Source organism: Podarcis melisellensis, assembly GCF_964234715.1.
Source record: "Podarcis melisellensis genome assembly, chromosome: 3".
NCBI classification, from domain to species: Eukaryota; Metazoa; Chordata; class Lepidosauria; order Squamata; family Lacertidae; genus Podarcis; species Podarcis melisellensis.
The window spans coordinates 44,295,197-44,311,260 of record NC_138530.1 but is presented as its reverse complement, the minus strand read 5'-3'; the positions used below and the strand labels follow the sequence as shown (position 1 = coordinate 44,311,260).

Sequence of the window (16,064 nt, the reverse complement as noted above, 5' to 3'; positions counted from 1 at the left end):
GGTTACATAAGCTTCAGGTTACAGACTCCGCTAACCCAGAAATATTACCTCGGGTTAAGAACTTTGCTTCAGGGTGAGAACAGAAATCGTGTTCCTGCGGCGCGGCAGCAGCAGGAGGCCCCATTAGCTAAAGTGGTGCTTCAGGTTAAGAACAGTTTCAGGTTAAGAACGGACCTCCGGAATGAATTAAGTACTTAACCGAGGTACCACTGTATTTCCTGTTCCATTAAGCAGTATTTTCAAAGGTAGTGGAGGGCAACAAGACTAGTCTTTATACAAATATTTATTTTTATCCTAAACCATTTCTATACTGCTTAAAACATATTTCAAAGTGTTGTATAACTTTTTTTAAAAATACAAAATATGCAATTCATATATAAACAGTTTGCTGTGTCAAAAGAAAAGCTGCAGTAGGTGCCCGCAAATCCAAAATTCAGAATAGCCATACATACATTGCATAGCCTTGCTGGATCAGACCAAAAGGTCACCGAGTCCAGTTTCCTGTTCTCACGGTGGCCAACCCAGTGCCCCAGGTGGAAGCCCACAAGCAGGGCCTGAGTGTTGTTGCTGTTTATTGATATCCTGCCCTTCTCCCTGAAAAGGACTCAAAGCAGCTTACAGCTAAAATAGAAACTAAGGTGTGTATCACTGTGGCCAAATAAGCAATCTTTGCTTTCATGATTCCAAGCAACACATATTAAAATCAGTTTCCTGGAACATCAGATAGGTAACATAACTTTAGGAACACCAAAGCCTGAGGCATTTATCTGCACTTTTGGAGAAGGGGAAAAATAAGCCAGAATATGCACGTTGGTGCATACAGACTTTTTGCAGCCACTTCGCTCTTCCCTTCACATGAACAGCTTAACAATCCAGGATTCATCACAGCACAATAGCTTCTCATTTTATGTGAACCTGGAAACTGTTTAATGGCTTCAAAACAAACCAGAAAATGATTTCAAGTTGGCTTAATATCCTGGCTTGTTTGGAATCATTAACCTTATTTTATAGGTTCACATGTAATGGGAAGCTATGATTAAGTGCTCAATCCAGCTTGTTCATCTGCTTGCATCATCAAAAGAGGAGTGAAGCTGCTGCAAAGGAGCTCTGTGCATCCCATGCAACTCATGTATATCATCACTTATTAAGATTGGCTTAGCGTTGCATGCAAATACAGCCACTTATAATAATCTTGAAACTGATCATGTGCATACTGGCCAAAATGCAGATATCACGTTCCTGTAGCTGGATTCTGCCTTTGCCCACATATGCTTCTGATGTTTATCACTGTTACCACCTTTGACCCCCCCCCCCAACTAGGACTCCCTTTGAGACCCACATGTGGTACAAGTGCTGTATGTACAGATCCAGGCACAGAAATATGTTTGCAGTACCTTCTGCACACCCAGGCCTGATCATTACTGTAACAGGACAATTGATGCTCAGCATATATCAATTAATAGTGGTAACTATGACAAACTAGAGTACCCATTAAGAGCTATAGCTGGTGTGCCAACTACAGCCATAATGGGATATGGATGTCCCGACTATGGTGATTCACGTATTAGCAACCTCTAAACTTAATTATTACAATGCATCCTATGTGGGGCTACCCCTGAGCCTGATCCAGAACCTCCAGCTGGTGCAAAATGATGCAGCTAGTCTGTTGATGGGGACAGACTGTCACCAACTCATGACTCTGGGGCTTAAAAGCTTGCACTGCCTGCCTATATGTTACCAAGCCAGGTTCAAGCTGCTGAACTACAGGCAGATGACTATGACTTTCTTGTTCCAGCAGGCATTTTAAGCCAATGTTGAGTGTTATGAATTTTTTTAATTGTTTTATAGTCCCGTTGGGGGAGGGGTTGTTTTTAGTAGACCCCATAAAAGTGCAAATAATGAATTGGTGTAGAAATGTCTGAAATAAAAATAATAATAACTTTAGTGATCACAAACAGTGCTGAACAAATGCTACTGTTAATGTAACTTAAAAGCCTGTGGGCTTCCGTAATGTTACATCACATTGTTAACTCAGCTTTGTGAGCTGCACCTACTATAAAATCAAAAGCGCTTCTGCTTACTCTCTTACCCACATCCTTATACTGGTGAACTTTTGTTTTTCTTTAACCAGCCATAGTTTTCCGGAGCATTTCCTAGTTTTGATTTTGTCTTCTAAGTATAAAGTGGGACTTTCTCCTCAAGCTAAATAAATGTTTATGAGAGGAGAACTGTAGTGAAAGTTAAGGCCATGATCCTGGATATAGACACTTGTACTTAAGTTGCATTGAAATCAGTAAGATTTAATGTTGGCATAATTATTCTAAATCTCATAATCGTTTGCAATCTAAGGAGCCCTAACTGAAGCAGCAGATTAATTCAACAAGGATGTTGTGTCCACATAGCTTTTTAAAACATCATCTTCATTTTAATTGTTTGGCAACTCTTCTGTGAGTGCTGTTTATAAGATGGCTTATCACAATGACCTTACATTCTTCATCCACCCCAGTCCTGGATAACATTGCAAGAAAGGGATTTATAAATTGGCCACAGTTTGACAAACTGAACTTGTTGTATATAGATGGAAGCCTAATTAATGTTCATAGTCATTTGTTTCATCCCTCATAAGTAACTTGAGGACTGCTTCCTTAGGAACACAACTGTTGTTGAAAAATTGGCTCTTGCAGATCTAAGTGATTTCAATTCTTTGGAGAATATTATCTAACTTTAAAAAAAAAAAAATTTGCAAGGATGTACCCATAGCCAGAAACTGTCAGCAAGGAACTGCTTAGTTTTCATCCATTTGGAAACGTCACCCTGAAAATGCCTGAATAAAATTTTTGCATCCAAATCATACAGTTCTGTGTAGGTAGTTCACAGAAAGTTTAAATGCACCACATGCATTCTTTAAAGACTATTCTATGTGCACGGGAAGCCAATTCTCTGCAGAGATGCTGGACTTTGGGAGAAACCAAGTTTTACTTCCCCCCACCTCTTCTCTATTAGTATAGCAGTAATGCCCAGCTTAGAAATTGAAAGACACATACATACAAAACACATACTAGCCATAAGGTAAGAGCTACTACTGGGGATGGGTTTAAGCTGTGACCAGGTAGAAAATCCCCCTGTTGCATTCTGTGCAAGGCAAAAGGAGCAAAACACTCTTCTCATGCTACTTGGGTATGGAAATGCCATTCATTTACAAACATAAAAATAAACAAGCCGGTATCTTCACTGAGAGACTTCTAAAATAAGCAAACTATCACTGCCCATTGCAATGCAAGCAGTGATAGAGCCAGCTGGATGGCTAATTGAATAGCATTCTGTGGCTGAAAAGACTCTATTCCCCGTGTCCACTCACTGCACCACATGGTCCACTCACTGGATGATGACTCCATGGAGCAATCCTGAACATGTTAACTTTCAGACATGCACACAAGCTCCATTCCCCAAATCTCTTCACTTAGTCCCTGATCTTCCTATGTTGAACAGGAATAGTCAGCAGAATTTACCTGAATGCAATTAAAACCTTCCGTGTGATTGGGGACCATGGTAAAGCAGATTAAAGTCTGTTTATTCACCCTTATCCTGTCCATCACCAACTTTAAACGTTGATTTATAGCTTCTGATGGGGAACTGAGAGGTTGGCATTATAAACATTTTGATTACTTTGCAACCCAGCTCTCTGATTGACTTCACTCAGTACCTTCATGCTGATGTGAAAAAATGGTGCTATGTAGGAAGCAGTGTTAGAATGAGCACTCACACTATATTGTGGGTACCTTTTGTGGGATCGTGTGCGGTGCTACAGTTCCCAGGGAACTTGCTAGTAGAAACGGGGTCTCTCAAGAGTCTCCTCCAGCACCATAATTCAAAAGCATCAATTCTTCAGCGATCAGCCTTCTTTATGGTCCTCCTTACCCTCTATTTGTTAATGTTTCTTGTTTACAGGTTAACCTTTTCTTCCTGTTTGGCAGGCACTGCTATGGTCTTTGACTGGTTGCTGCTGAAGGACTGGGAAGAAATTTTCCTGCATTGGCAGGTTTTGTCTTCCCCGTAGCAATTTGTCACAACTTTGGCGGTTATGGCCTTGGGTGGAATCCTTTAGTCTTTTCTTCCCTATAATTTTGTGTGTGTGTGAAGTGGTGACTCACCCCCCTGTGGCGGCGATTCCAGGGTCCCCTCTGAAAGGGGTTACATAAATGGGTATCACTGGCCATACACTGAAAGGTTGTCAGTGAACTACCCTGTGTGTGGGGATATGGGCTCAGCTGCCTGCCTACACTTGCAGAGCAACCCCATATCCCATTTACCCTGATGTTCCCCAGTTCCCCGGCCCAAGGCCTAAGCCAAGGTCTCCCTACATTCAGAAGTTTAATAAAGTTGTGGCCTAAGTTTAATTCCGTAACATTGTCAGTCTTTATTTCCTTTCCCACATTCCCTGGGGGCTGGGGCTGTTGTGCCTAGTCACGCAAACTGAGATATGAAAGCTAGGCGCTCAGTGGTACCTTAAATCTAGGTTATGGCCGTAACAACGGAATGTCTAGGTGTGCTTTTTTATAACAAGAATACAAAGCTGAAAATGAACGAACTGCAGCTAAACTATTATGTTCATTTTTCACATGGTCTAATCCTTCCCCTGCTCACCCCCCTAATAAGGGTCTCTTCTCCAGTCTTCAGAGAGTAGCTGGAGGTGGGGAGGTAGAAAAAGGGCCTCCTTTCCTTCCACTCTGCAGTTTGAATCTGAAATCTTAGGCGCAGTACTGCAACCAGAGCTCAGAAACTGCTTGCGCTAATGAAATTTCCTGCCACAAAATGTGCCTAGAACAATTGGAGCTTCAAACACTGTTAGGAAGGTTCTGCCTTTTTGTCGCCTTGACATTGTTGCATGTGCATAAGTCGATGCCCACGGGTGCTGCATTTGCATCATGAATATCTCCTAAAGTTCAACAGTTTGAGTTTCTGTTCAGACCCCATCTCTGTCCCAGTGAAAGCACTTCTGAAAAGCTCGTCCCTCTGCAGGTGCTTTATGTGAAACTGTAAGCATTTAGCAGCTCTCTGCAACTATATGGAGCTTACGCATGCTAGAGCTGACATAACCCAACAGTGGCTGTGCTGGCACTCATGAGCTTCCATGCACATTGGATGGTTCTATGAATATTATATAAGGATCATAGCTGAGTCATACCTGGAATAGAAAGGATTTGAATGTTGCCGCTTATTAGTGGAAGCACCACTGAAACTTTTCAGTAGTGCTCAGGTGGGGGCAGTAATGTCTAAAACATCCATGTGTGCATCCAAGCCCCACAGAGCTCTGGCTTTAGGCTTCACTGCTTTCTTTTTTTTGTGCTGCATAAGGCTTTTAAAAACTCAGCTCTAAGGATCCACCTTTCTTTATAAATCTATGAGCCTATTCTGTCACAAAAGGCTGTTAGTTCCATGAAATAATAAGCTAAATGTAGTCAAAAAGTGGTATTTCAGGAAAGAAAGAAAAACAGGCTTCTTCTTTTTTGGCCAGTTTAAACATCCCTTCACTTGTCTTCAGCACTTTTTAAAACTGAGGATTCTGTGATTCTTTCTAATGAGAGAAATGTTTAATCTGATGTTCTGTCTCCAGTTGGAGAATGTGTTATTTATTGTTTTTACATATTACTGTGTATGTGAATCTAAACAATCTGATAAATTTTTCATCCAATGTCATACAAAGGGGTATTAAGCTATAGCAAATATATTAAACAGGGATTAGTTCTGTAAAGCAGCTCATGTAATTGTATTTGTTCCACCCAGCCAGTCGAATCTTCTAATGATAAAAACAAAATGAAAGGTTGCTTACAGTTTAAAGACATTGATTTACAAAATAGAATATTAGGATTGATTGGGGGAATGAGTAGCGAGAGAAATTGAAACTTATGCTAGGGGTGTTTTCATTTTTCTTAACATGGCTCTGGTTCTGACACACATAGGCAGCATTAATCAGTTATGTGGAAGTTATATTTAATATTGAATAATGATTGAAAAGATGTTTGTCATGACATAAGATGGGAAGGTTCTGTTGCAAAGTGCAGCTACACACTCTTTGCAGCTGAAAGGACATCAGAAGAGGATAATGGGTGGCAATAAAGAAAATTGAAATGAGTATGAAAATGTGCTTTTCCTAACTTGGAAACCTAGTGCAACTGGCAGGAATGCTATTTTTAAATAAAGAATTTCTAAAGGCAGTGGTCATATATTCCAGACCCTCCAACATGTTACAGATGAAAATAGGAACGTGCTTATAACACCCCCATTCCCATAGTAAGTAAGGAACACTTCTTAAGCTCCCCCATTACAAATGGCAGGAAGCACCACTATGTCTGCTTTTAGCAGTATTTATTTACTTGGAGTGCCCTGTGAGACAACAGCTTGTCCTGTGCTGCTTTAAAAACCATGTATGTGTTTGTTCTTTTGTTAAAGATATGCTAGAAAAACAAAATGTCACACAATCTCGTGTCAGTCATTCAAAACGAGCTTCACCAGGCTCTGCTATGCACTATATGAAGCCTTAAATATTAGTATGAATTTACATATATGTGTTGGAGAGTCTAGAGCCATCTTTTCCCCTTCCCCCACCCATGCAGAGATTTAATCGTATACATGGGGAAGGAGACTGAACCCTGAAGAATGTCAAACCAGCAACTCACGCTTGCAAAATTTAGGCATCCCAACAAATAAAAAATAGGGATAGTATAGTATAGTATAGTATAGTATAGTATAGTATAGTATAGTACCTGGGGCAGGGACCAGAATACCAGGGCTGTCATGGCTGATTGGAGACATATGACACAGATGACTGCATTTCTAATTTTATTACTGTAGGGTTTTAGGTCTCTCAGACTACAGAAATTCAGGTCATGAATGTTGACAGTCACATAAATGTGTCAGTGAACATTCATTTGTGTGAGCAGAAGCTCCTGCTTATATGTTGGATGGGATAAAGTCTCTCAGAGCTTACTCAGACAAGCTCTGGGGTTGCAAGGCTTCTTTCCCCCCCATACCGGAAGAAAGTACTAGACAGTGAAAATTGAGGAATTATATAATTTGTTTTGGAAATTTACGTTTGTTAGAATTCATCCCATTCCAGACATTAGCCTTAAAGGGGGGGAGTGTACAGAAGTTGGGCTATGCTGCTGACACTATACCTGTCTTCATGTCCCTGACCTAACCATGCCCCCACATAGATGCCTCAAAAGGAACTCCTCCACATGAGCAGCAATTCACATGTTGGGACTCCATACAATCAGAGCACTAGCTTTCTGGAAAGTAGGCCTTTAAAAAGTAGGAAGAGGGAAAGCATGGCAGTCTCTTAACCTTCATGAAGAGACCAGGAGGCTGCCATCTTACTGCATGGTTTCTACTCCCCCTCTCCCCAAACGTTGGAAGCGACTGTAACAGGGTTCCTATTTAATCAGGGTTCTTGTTTATAGAAATTTAATAAATAAGGAGGATGAGGAGGATCAGAAATCAGCATTTAAGTTTTTTTTCTAATGACTCCCAGAGGGCATTCCAAGACCTCAGGGTTAACCCCTTCCTCTGCCCAGCAGCCAAGGCCGAAACATGATGCTGAAGGCCCTTCAGCCATCTCAGACTGTCCCTGCCTGAGCTCGGGTGGGACCAGAGCTCAGCCATTATAAATAAATAGTAATACTGAGAGAGAAAGAGTTCTGAGGAGCTAACATCCAGGCCTTGGAGTGCCCTGTGAGACGAAAGAAGGGGAATTTCCTGCAATAAGCTTCCCTTTTTTCAAATAGTTTAAACCCCGATCAGAGTTTTCAGTGTTCAAGTTGGGCCAAGGCTTTTCTTAAACTTCAGAAGGAATTTTGTTTTGAAAAGGGTGGAAGAGGGAACACATGTTTCACAGACGGCACCTGATCTTTAAAGCTGCAGATAGGAGGGGACAGTGTTCATACAGCCACCCACTCCTGAGTAGTGTGAAGGAAGAGAGGGAGAGAGACTCACTGTCAACATATTTATTTTAGTAGGTATCGCAGAATTGTAGAGTTGGAAGGGACCCCAAGTGTTATGTGCTGATGTTCTCACCCTGGGCCAGCAGGGGGATACTGTAGATAGTTATGCAAATGAAGGATCGAAAGTGACGTTCAGTGATTGGATAGTTTGTATGCAAATGAAGGATTGAAAAGTGACATTCTGTGATTGGTTAGTTTTAGAAAGTTGCAACAGTTACAATTGTTCTGGAGCTCTATATAAGCAGGCTGACTGAGCTCCTCAGTTAGTTCTGTTCCAGCTTACAAATAAAGAGCTGCTTTGGAAGAATTGCTGTGTCATCTGATATGTTCGCCCACAACCTAACACCAAGGGTCATCTTGTCCAACCCCCTGCAATGCAGGAATCTCAGCGAAAGCATCCATGACAGATGGCCACCCAACCTCTGCTTAAAAACCTCCAAGGAAGGAGAGTCTACAACCTCCCGAGAGAGGCTGTTCCACTGTCAAACAGCTCTTAACTGACTGACAGTTTTTCCTTCTGTTTAGGTAGTGTCTCTTCAAAGCTTCATCTCCAGCTATGTGCTCTCTGTTATTTTTAGGCCTATATTTTAGTTGTATTTGTAGGAATACTAAAATTCTGTTATTTGCAAATTGCACTCTTTTCTCCTAGAAAAAAAAAGTTCTAATTTATAGAGATAAAAGCACCAGGTTCAAAATCAAAATAAACCAGCCCATGACACCCTGCATAAACACTGAAAGAAAAATGCCTTTAGTACATAGTAGCAGTAACATTCATTCTTGGCACCATTTCTAATCTGTATGGGAAGTAACATGGCATTCCTATTGCACTTTCTTCTGTTACCACTTTTGAATAAAACATTGTTGCTAAACTATGGGATTAACATCTGGGAGAAGAGCTGCCATAGCTAAGTAATACCTACTTGGCCTAGTTTTACAGTCTTTAAAAGAGACATTACATTTGTCATTTAGTAATTACTATTGTACTGTTGAGTTGAAAACCTCTGGCTCATTTTACTAGTGTCAACTAGTAATTTGGCCAGTTGTAATGAGTAACAACTTTGAGACGTTGTTAATATCAGCAATTAAATTTGTTCCAGAAAGTAGAACTTTTGCAAAACAAATTCTGCATGAGGTAGATACTATTTTGGGGGAAGGGGGTTTTCTTTTTTCTTTTTCTTTTGCTCCAAGTATTTAATTATCTGACATCTGTATTGCATTGCCTTTCATTAAATATCTGACTCTTTTTGCTTGTGTTATCTATACAGGAACAAATTTGGCATGTCACTGTTTACTGATCAACAGTACAGGCCACTCAACAGTTAGGAACTTGGTCATAGACGTTAGCATGCTGATAGTATCGTTAGCTTCCTTTATATTTTTAAAAGTTGTTTTTAAAGTGCAGTTCCAAACTCTAAACTAAAAAAGGGGAGATTTCTATTGTGTCTGAAATTGTTTGATCTCTTAGAGATTTGATTAGCAAACTTTTGTAGTTTCTCTGCTTAATGGCGTCACTAGTCTGTAGCCTGTAGGCTTACATGGCTGCAGTTAATGGGTTTATTTTATTTCTAATTGTGGGAACTGCTTTAGGCCTTTATGCTAATATTCATATTTTGTGAATTAGCCATGTATTGTTGCAGCCACCGTGCTGGAGGAAATATGATACTATTGAATTCATTCAGCATTTATTTTTATTTTGGGGAATATTTAACTTTATATGTGCTGGTGACCAATTAAAGACAATTGCCACACGTTCCCTATTCATTAGATTTATGGACCTTGGTGGGCACCAAACCAGAAATAAACATATAGTTTGATGTACACAGTTTTTTTAAATTGACCCCCAACTATCCTGACACCATCCCCATCTGGATGAAAACCAGGGCTGGTCCTACCATTAGACAGCGTGAGGCATCTCAGGCAGCTAATTTGACCACATTTTGCCCCTAAACCTGAGGCTTCCTATCCCTGGTTCATTTCTCTTCTACTCCTGTGGCCACTGTACTCCAGACGCAACTCTATGGTTTGGCTTTGTTGAAGAGATACCAGCCATGGTATCATGAAAGGGCATATGGTATCATGGAAGGGCACATGATGTTAGCTATTTAATGTATTGTTATTGTATCTTTATTGTCATAAAGGTAGGAGGCATTTGTGGGATCTTTTGGTCTCAAGTACCAAAATAACTTGGTCTTGAGTACTATGCACTTTAAATTGGGGGTCTGGGATACTATTTGCTTTTCCTGCTTAGGTGTTGGACAGATGCAGCTGTGACAGATACATAAAAGGAAGAGACTCACCTGGATTGCACTTCATTCCAAACCAGGGAGTGGGAATGTCTTTCAGCCTGAGGCCCACACTCCGTCATGGGGAACCTTTCAAGGGCAGCATGCCAGTGGTGGGCAGGGCCAGAGGCAAAAAGTGGGTGGAACAATGGGTGTTGATGCTTACTTTTGTAAACACACACACACACACACACACATACACACTTCTCTCTTCATCTTTCAGTCAGGAAAAAAGCATTCAGAGAGGGTGTGAAGCAGGGATGGTGAGAGATGTGGCCTAGGAAGAGGGGGCTGACATGGGGAGGTGTCACAGTCTAGGGAGAGTCCTGAGGATTAGATAAAGAGGTCTGGAGGACCACATTTTGCCCCCAAGCCTGAGGCTTCTTATCCCTGGTTCATTTCCCTTTACTCCTGTTGCCACGGTACTGCCAGACACAACTCTATGGTTTGGCTTTGTTGAAGAGATACCAGCCGTGAGTGCAGATTTGGATGTGGCACATGGCAGGAGCCATGATTTTCATCCTATGTATTTGCACACTATAATTGCTATGTATTTGCTATGGTTTATAATGATGCAACAGCAAAATGTCTTATCTTTGCTTGTCAAGTAATCATTATATTGCTATTCTAAGAGGAAGCCTTGTTGTATATCAGATTTTTGGTCATTCTTTCCCAGTTTTCTTTCTTCTGACAGTAAGCAGATCCCTTGCATCTCAGGCAGAGATCCTTCCTCCTTTGAAGGAGATGCAAGGGATTGAACCTTGATTGAACCATGCAAAGTGTGTGCTCCACTACTGAGCTATGACTCTTAGCTAATACATGTTTTCTGTCTATTAGCTAAGAAATGTTTAGAACTTTCACCTGAAATGTAAAAATAATATGTATTTGGTTAGTACACGTGTGTGCTTTTATCTTGTTTTTGTAGACTGAATGGGCCCAGCTAGATCAGTCAAGAACTTTTCCCACTTCCACTTGCATGTTTCTGACATATTTGTTTTAATATATTCTCTTTATCTATGCCTTTTTCTTCAAGTACGACCCCAGTTTTCAAGCTCCGCAGAAACTTTCAGACCCCTTCATCACATGGAGCAGCATATCATGGTTGTTAGCTTTCACTTCACAGCTTGTGCTCCTGCATACATGCATTACAGTAGGCCGTAGATGCAAAATACTAAACTCAGTCAAGCTGCCAATCAATGACTTGGCTCTCAAATGCTGGTGTGATTGTTCCTCATTACCTGCAGGTTCCTGCATAGGATGTACCACCCCAGCATGCAGGAATTTTTGAAATCAAATGGTAGCAATTCTAGGATGACACATGCATCCACACCCACACAATTAAGTCTTCTGTGGATATCATAAGCATTATAATGGACACCAGACACAGCATAACATTCACTCACTTAACACAGCTTTTGAACTCTTAATGGAAAAAGTCATTGTTACACTGCTGCTTACAACTCCTTTTGGTACTTGTTTAGTCATGGTTGGCTGCACCATTTAAATGTTAGAAATGTCTTGTCTGTGAATTCATTTCCTGTAAGTGGGTGATCTCCTGTGTTGGTCAGCACCTTCCACCTCCTAGACAAAGATTTTGTGCAACATATTCACGATTCATTATCTAAAGGCAATTCACAAAAAAGCACTTGCCCAACAAATAAGATTATAATTTAGCATTTCTCTAATGGATGATGTTGGCATTAAGGGGCTTTCCAACTACCTGATCTTAATATCTCTTAACAGTTGCCTGCTCTCTTTTTTCTTCTTCCAGAAAGCATTTTATGCATATGGTATTGTGAATAGTCCCATGTAACTATAGCATTGAATTGAGAAGTGTGTCACTTTCAACAAATAGATACGTTACCAAAGATTTTTAAATCCGAACAAACAATCCCGTTATTTTTCTAAGTACTTGAAAGAAAATGTTTTGAGGTGAAATCTAGAGGCAAAATTGAATGTTAATATTTGCAAAAGTGTGATTCTCCAGCGTTTTTGCTGAGGAACAAACCTTGGCTTCCCAGTTGTGGTTTGTTTAGGAAAGGGCTGGGAAACTGGATCATCTAAGTCTGCAGGCCAAATCTTGATGCCTGGCAGGCTAAATTAGACCTGTGGGCTAGAGGTTCCCCACTCCTAGTGTGGGAGAAATAAACCACACGCACTGGTTTGAATATAATGCTAAATCAGCCACTCTGTGGTTTGTTTCCCCCTCAAGGGTAGAGGAGCAAAGCTGGAATTGCTTCAGCTGTGTGCTTCATTCGCAGATTAATTTACCTAACTTTGGTTTATGGTCAGCATTTTGTCTGAACATGACCAGTGTGTAGTAATTGTGCCCCTTGGAAGCTGTGAATTTCAAATGACTGTAAAACAGTAAATTTCAGTGGGACTCAAGTCATGAATGTAATTATCATGTGCTTCCTTTTTTTAAAAGTATAAATACCAGCCTTGGGGAGCTTGAGCAGTATCAGATCTTCAGGGAGTAGCGAGGGAAAGTCTAACTCCTGCTCTCTGCCACAAGCCTGGTGAACAAAGCTGGCCCATCAATGAGGTGGGGTGAAGCACTCGCCTCAGGTGACAGAAGCGCAAGAGGCAGCACCCTGCTGCTTCCACTCCTGCCGGAATGTTCCCCTCTGTCTGGCAAGAGGGAAGCATTTTGTAGTGCTGCTGCTCATCTTCCCTGCTCCTGGGGCAGAGAAGACATGCACCACCACCATGCAGAACACCCAAGCTCTGGCCAAGTTCAGTGAGAGAGAGGCATTCCTGCATGTAGCATTGCCATTCGTCTCCCCCACTCTGAGGCAGAGAAGATGAGTAGCAGTGCCTTGAGGAGCATCCTGGTTCTTGCCAATTTCTGTGAGGGGGTGATTCTGGTGGCAGCAGAAGTTTGGGGGAGGCACAGTGGGTGGGAAGCGGGGAGCGGCACCTTCCCATTTCGCCTCAGGTACATAGTACAGGCTGCTCCTGCTGATGAAAATCTTCCATTCCTAAATCTGCTGTTTTCATTAGGTAAGATGTGTTAATTGACACCAATGAAGACTTCCTTTCTAATGTAAGCCGGGGGGGGGGTGATTTTTCTCAGGATGACAGCGGGGGGGCGGGGTGGAACAATTTAAACACTCCCTCTACACTCCCAGTAATCCATCACCTGAGATGGCTCCACTTCAGCTGCTTTTAAAAAAATTGTTAAAAATAATTTAAAACCTGTGTAATTTCATTCATACTAGTTTGGTCCTTAGGGTAGAACTGTGAGTGTTTGAGACTGGATCGTCTGCATATTTTTAAAAGGCAGACATAGCCACAGAAACCTCAGTGTGGATTCCTGGGTGGAATCTACACACATCTATAAACTATTTTGAAAATGCCTTTTTTAAAAAGCATTTTTAAAAATACACTGGATTTTCCATAAGGCTCACCATCGCCGTCAAGTGTCACATTGTATATTGCACTTAAATCAAACTTAAAATGTTTCATTTGCAGCTGTATAATTGAGTCCTATAGTTGAAATAGCTTCTCTGCCCAGCACCCTGCTCAAAGTTACCAGGAAAAGAAAAGGATTAAATTCTTTATGTGTAGAATATTGATCTGCATCCCCACATCCATTCCCATGGCTGCATATACCTTAAAAAAAAAAAGACCCAGAAAATCCAACCATGAATCTCCCACTGCCAATTCCGCCTTTAGGCCTGACTTCACCTTCCCTTGCGTCAGCTTTTTCTCTTTATTTTTTCTCTTAGCCAGCATATTATTAATGTGCATATATTCTTTTTAGACTATGTACTTCAAGTTACACAGAATAGTTTTATATATGCCTACCTCTTATGCCTGACAAAGCAGAGTTCTGTCACATTGATTTCAACCACATGCTTAAGTCTTCCCAAAAAAGACTTGTTTGATCTAACACTTCTTAATTTTGATGGTTGAAATGTGTCTTTCTGATACCCACTGGATAGATTAAGGTTTACGGCATTGGATTCTGGTGTGTATTTTTTAATAAATGTGAGTTAAATACAGCTACCTTTCTTTTTTAAAAAATTACACTTTTTAATCTAAAAATGGGGAAAGGAAGTGTTGAACTGGAATATATGTTGCTAATTCTTATCCTGCCAAGATCAAAGAAACTTTCTTCCGCACTGTGATTATTCTTGCTTTTTTAAAATGCTGTATTTGTTTCTTTGTTTTTCCTTGAATTGGTCTTCGAGCATCCCAATATGTGCATGGTTATTTTCTTTTTTATATATATACTGCCGAATAAAGCAACTATAGAAATATTCCCACAGTTTTATCTTACATCTAATCTGGAAATAGTTGTGTGGTTTTGAAAGCAAAATCAAATATATCTGACAGCCTATTTTACAAAGGCTCTAACATGGATGAAAAGATGAAGCTAAAAGTGCACATGTTTCCGGATTGGTGGGTGGGGCAAGATTCCTCCTTGTAAAGGCTGAAAAGGTGTGAGAAATAGAGTGGCCCCTTTAGTTATGTACTGCTCTGGATACGTAACTTTCGGGTTACGAATCTGGCAAACCCAGAAGTGTATACTTCCAGGTTTCACCACGGAGGCTCCACTGTACTTTGAATTTAATCATTTACAGTAATTTTATCAAACAGTTTGGGGCTCTTTAACAAGTAAAATATAGTTTGTGGGCACTGGGTTTATGATTTATGGCATGAAAAAGCAACTTGCTGGGAAGTAACAACATTTTCTTTTCTTTGGCAGGTTGTAAAGTTATTAAGCAACAAACGATCGCAAGCAGTTGGGATATTAATGTCCAGTCTTCATTTAGACATGAAAGATATACAGCACGGTAAATGAAACAAACTTTTATTAGATAGATTTTATTCCATGAAATGGCTTTATATTTTCCTACTGAAAATCATGGCCAGCGTTCTTTGTGACTGATACCTCTGCTGTCTGTCAGTATGGAGAACTGACTGAATACTGTATCAGCCTACAGCCTGAAATTGAAATCTAAGGTCTCATATGTTTCCTATGTGGAACTCAATGAACTAAATGATAGTTTAGGCACTTCATTCTGCTACGCAGAGGTTTCTAGAATGTTAAATACTCTTCTCTCCTGCCTGTTTAGAAAAAAGCTTTGTTGATTCCAGTTTACAAGAAGTATCACTGCAGTTTAAACACTTGGTGGCTTTAACTATGAGCACTTTTATTTTTTTTAACTCAAATTCTCATTTTCCTTATAAAGTGCATTGTGTTTTGCAATAATACTTTCTGAAGACTTACTGGTAGCACAACCTTGAAAGTTTTATATCAGGAGACATCTTTTGGGGTGACTGTAATTCCTCCTTCCCTATTTACATTAAAGGATGGCTTTGCAAAAAGGTGAAAAGTGGAGCTATATTTATACTTGCAGTGTTCTTCATGCCTCCTAAGTCCTTATAATAGATTTAAAGCAGATGGAATGGAGCTGTATAGTGCCAGCTTACCTATTAAATAAATATGGTTTCAAGTATATTGCAGACTTCATAAATCATGAAAACATCTTTCTGACTTTTCTAGCCTACCTGTTTTAATTGTGAATTCCATTTGCTCTATTTTGTGGAAGAAATTACGCACAGGGCAAATGTTGGTGTGCACCATCAATTTCTGAGTAACTTTTAATCACAACTTAAGCTTTTGCTAAGTTATTTTCATGGTTACTAAACTTCCCCAAGCTGAAGCATTTAGGCTGGTAGTCACAGATTGAGGCGCCAGTACTGGCGCCAAGAAGTACTTGGTATTTCAAAAGCTGGCAGATGTAGTTCAGTTAAGTCATAGAATGAAATC

The 16,064-nt window shown here is 40.4% G+C and overlaps 1 protein-coding gene across 1 annotated transcript in view; it reads left to right on the top strand.

Annotated features, from left to right (window-relative positions):
• The window catches only part of FMN2 (formin 2), a 146,400-nt gene that overhangs the window by 57,208 nt on the left and 73,128 nt on the right, over positions 1-16,064 (top strand). Inside the window, exon 7 of the mRNA XM_081905781.1 lies at positions 14,997-15,084. Within this exon, the coding sequence (XP_081761907.1) occupies positions 14,997-15,084 (88 nt within the window). The remainder of the gene's footprint in view (positions 1-14,996; positions 15,085-16,064) is intronic.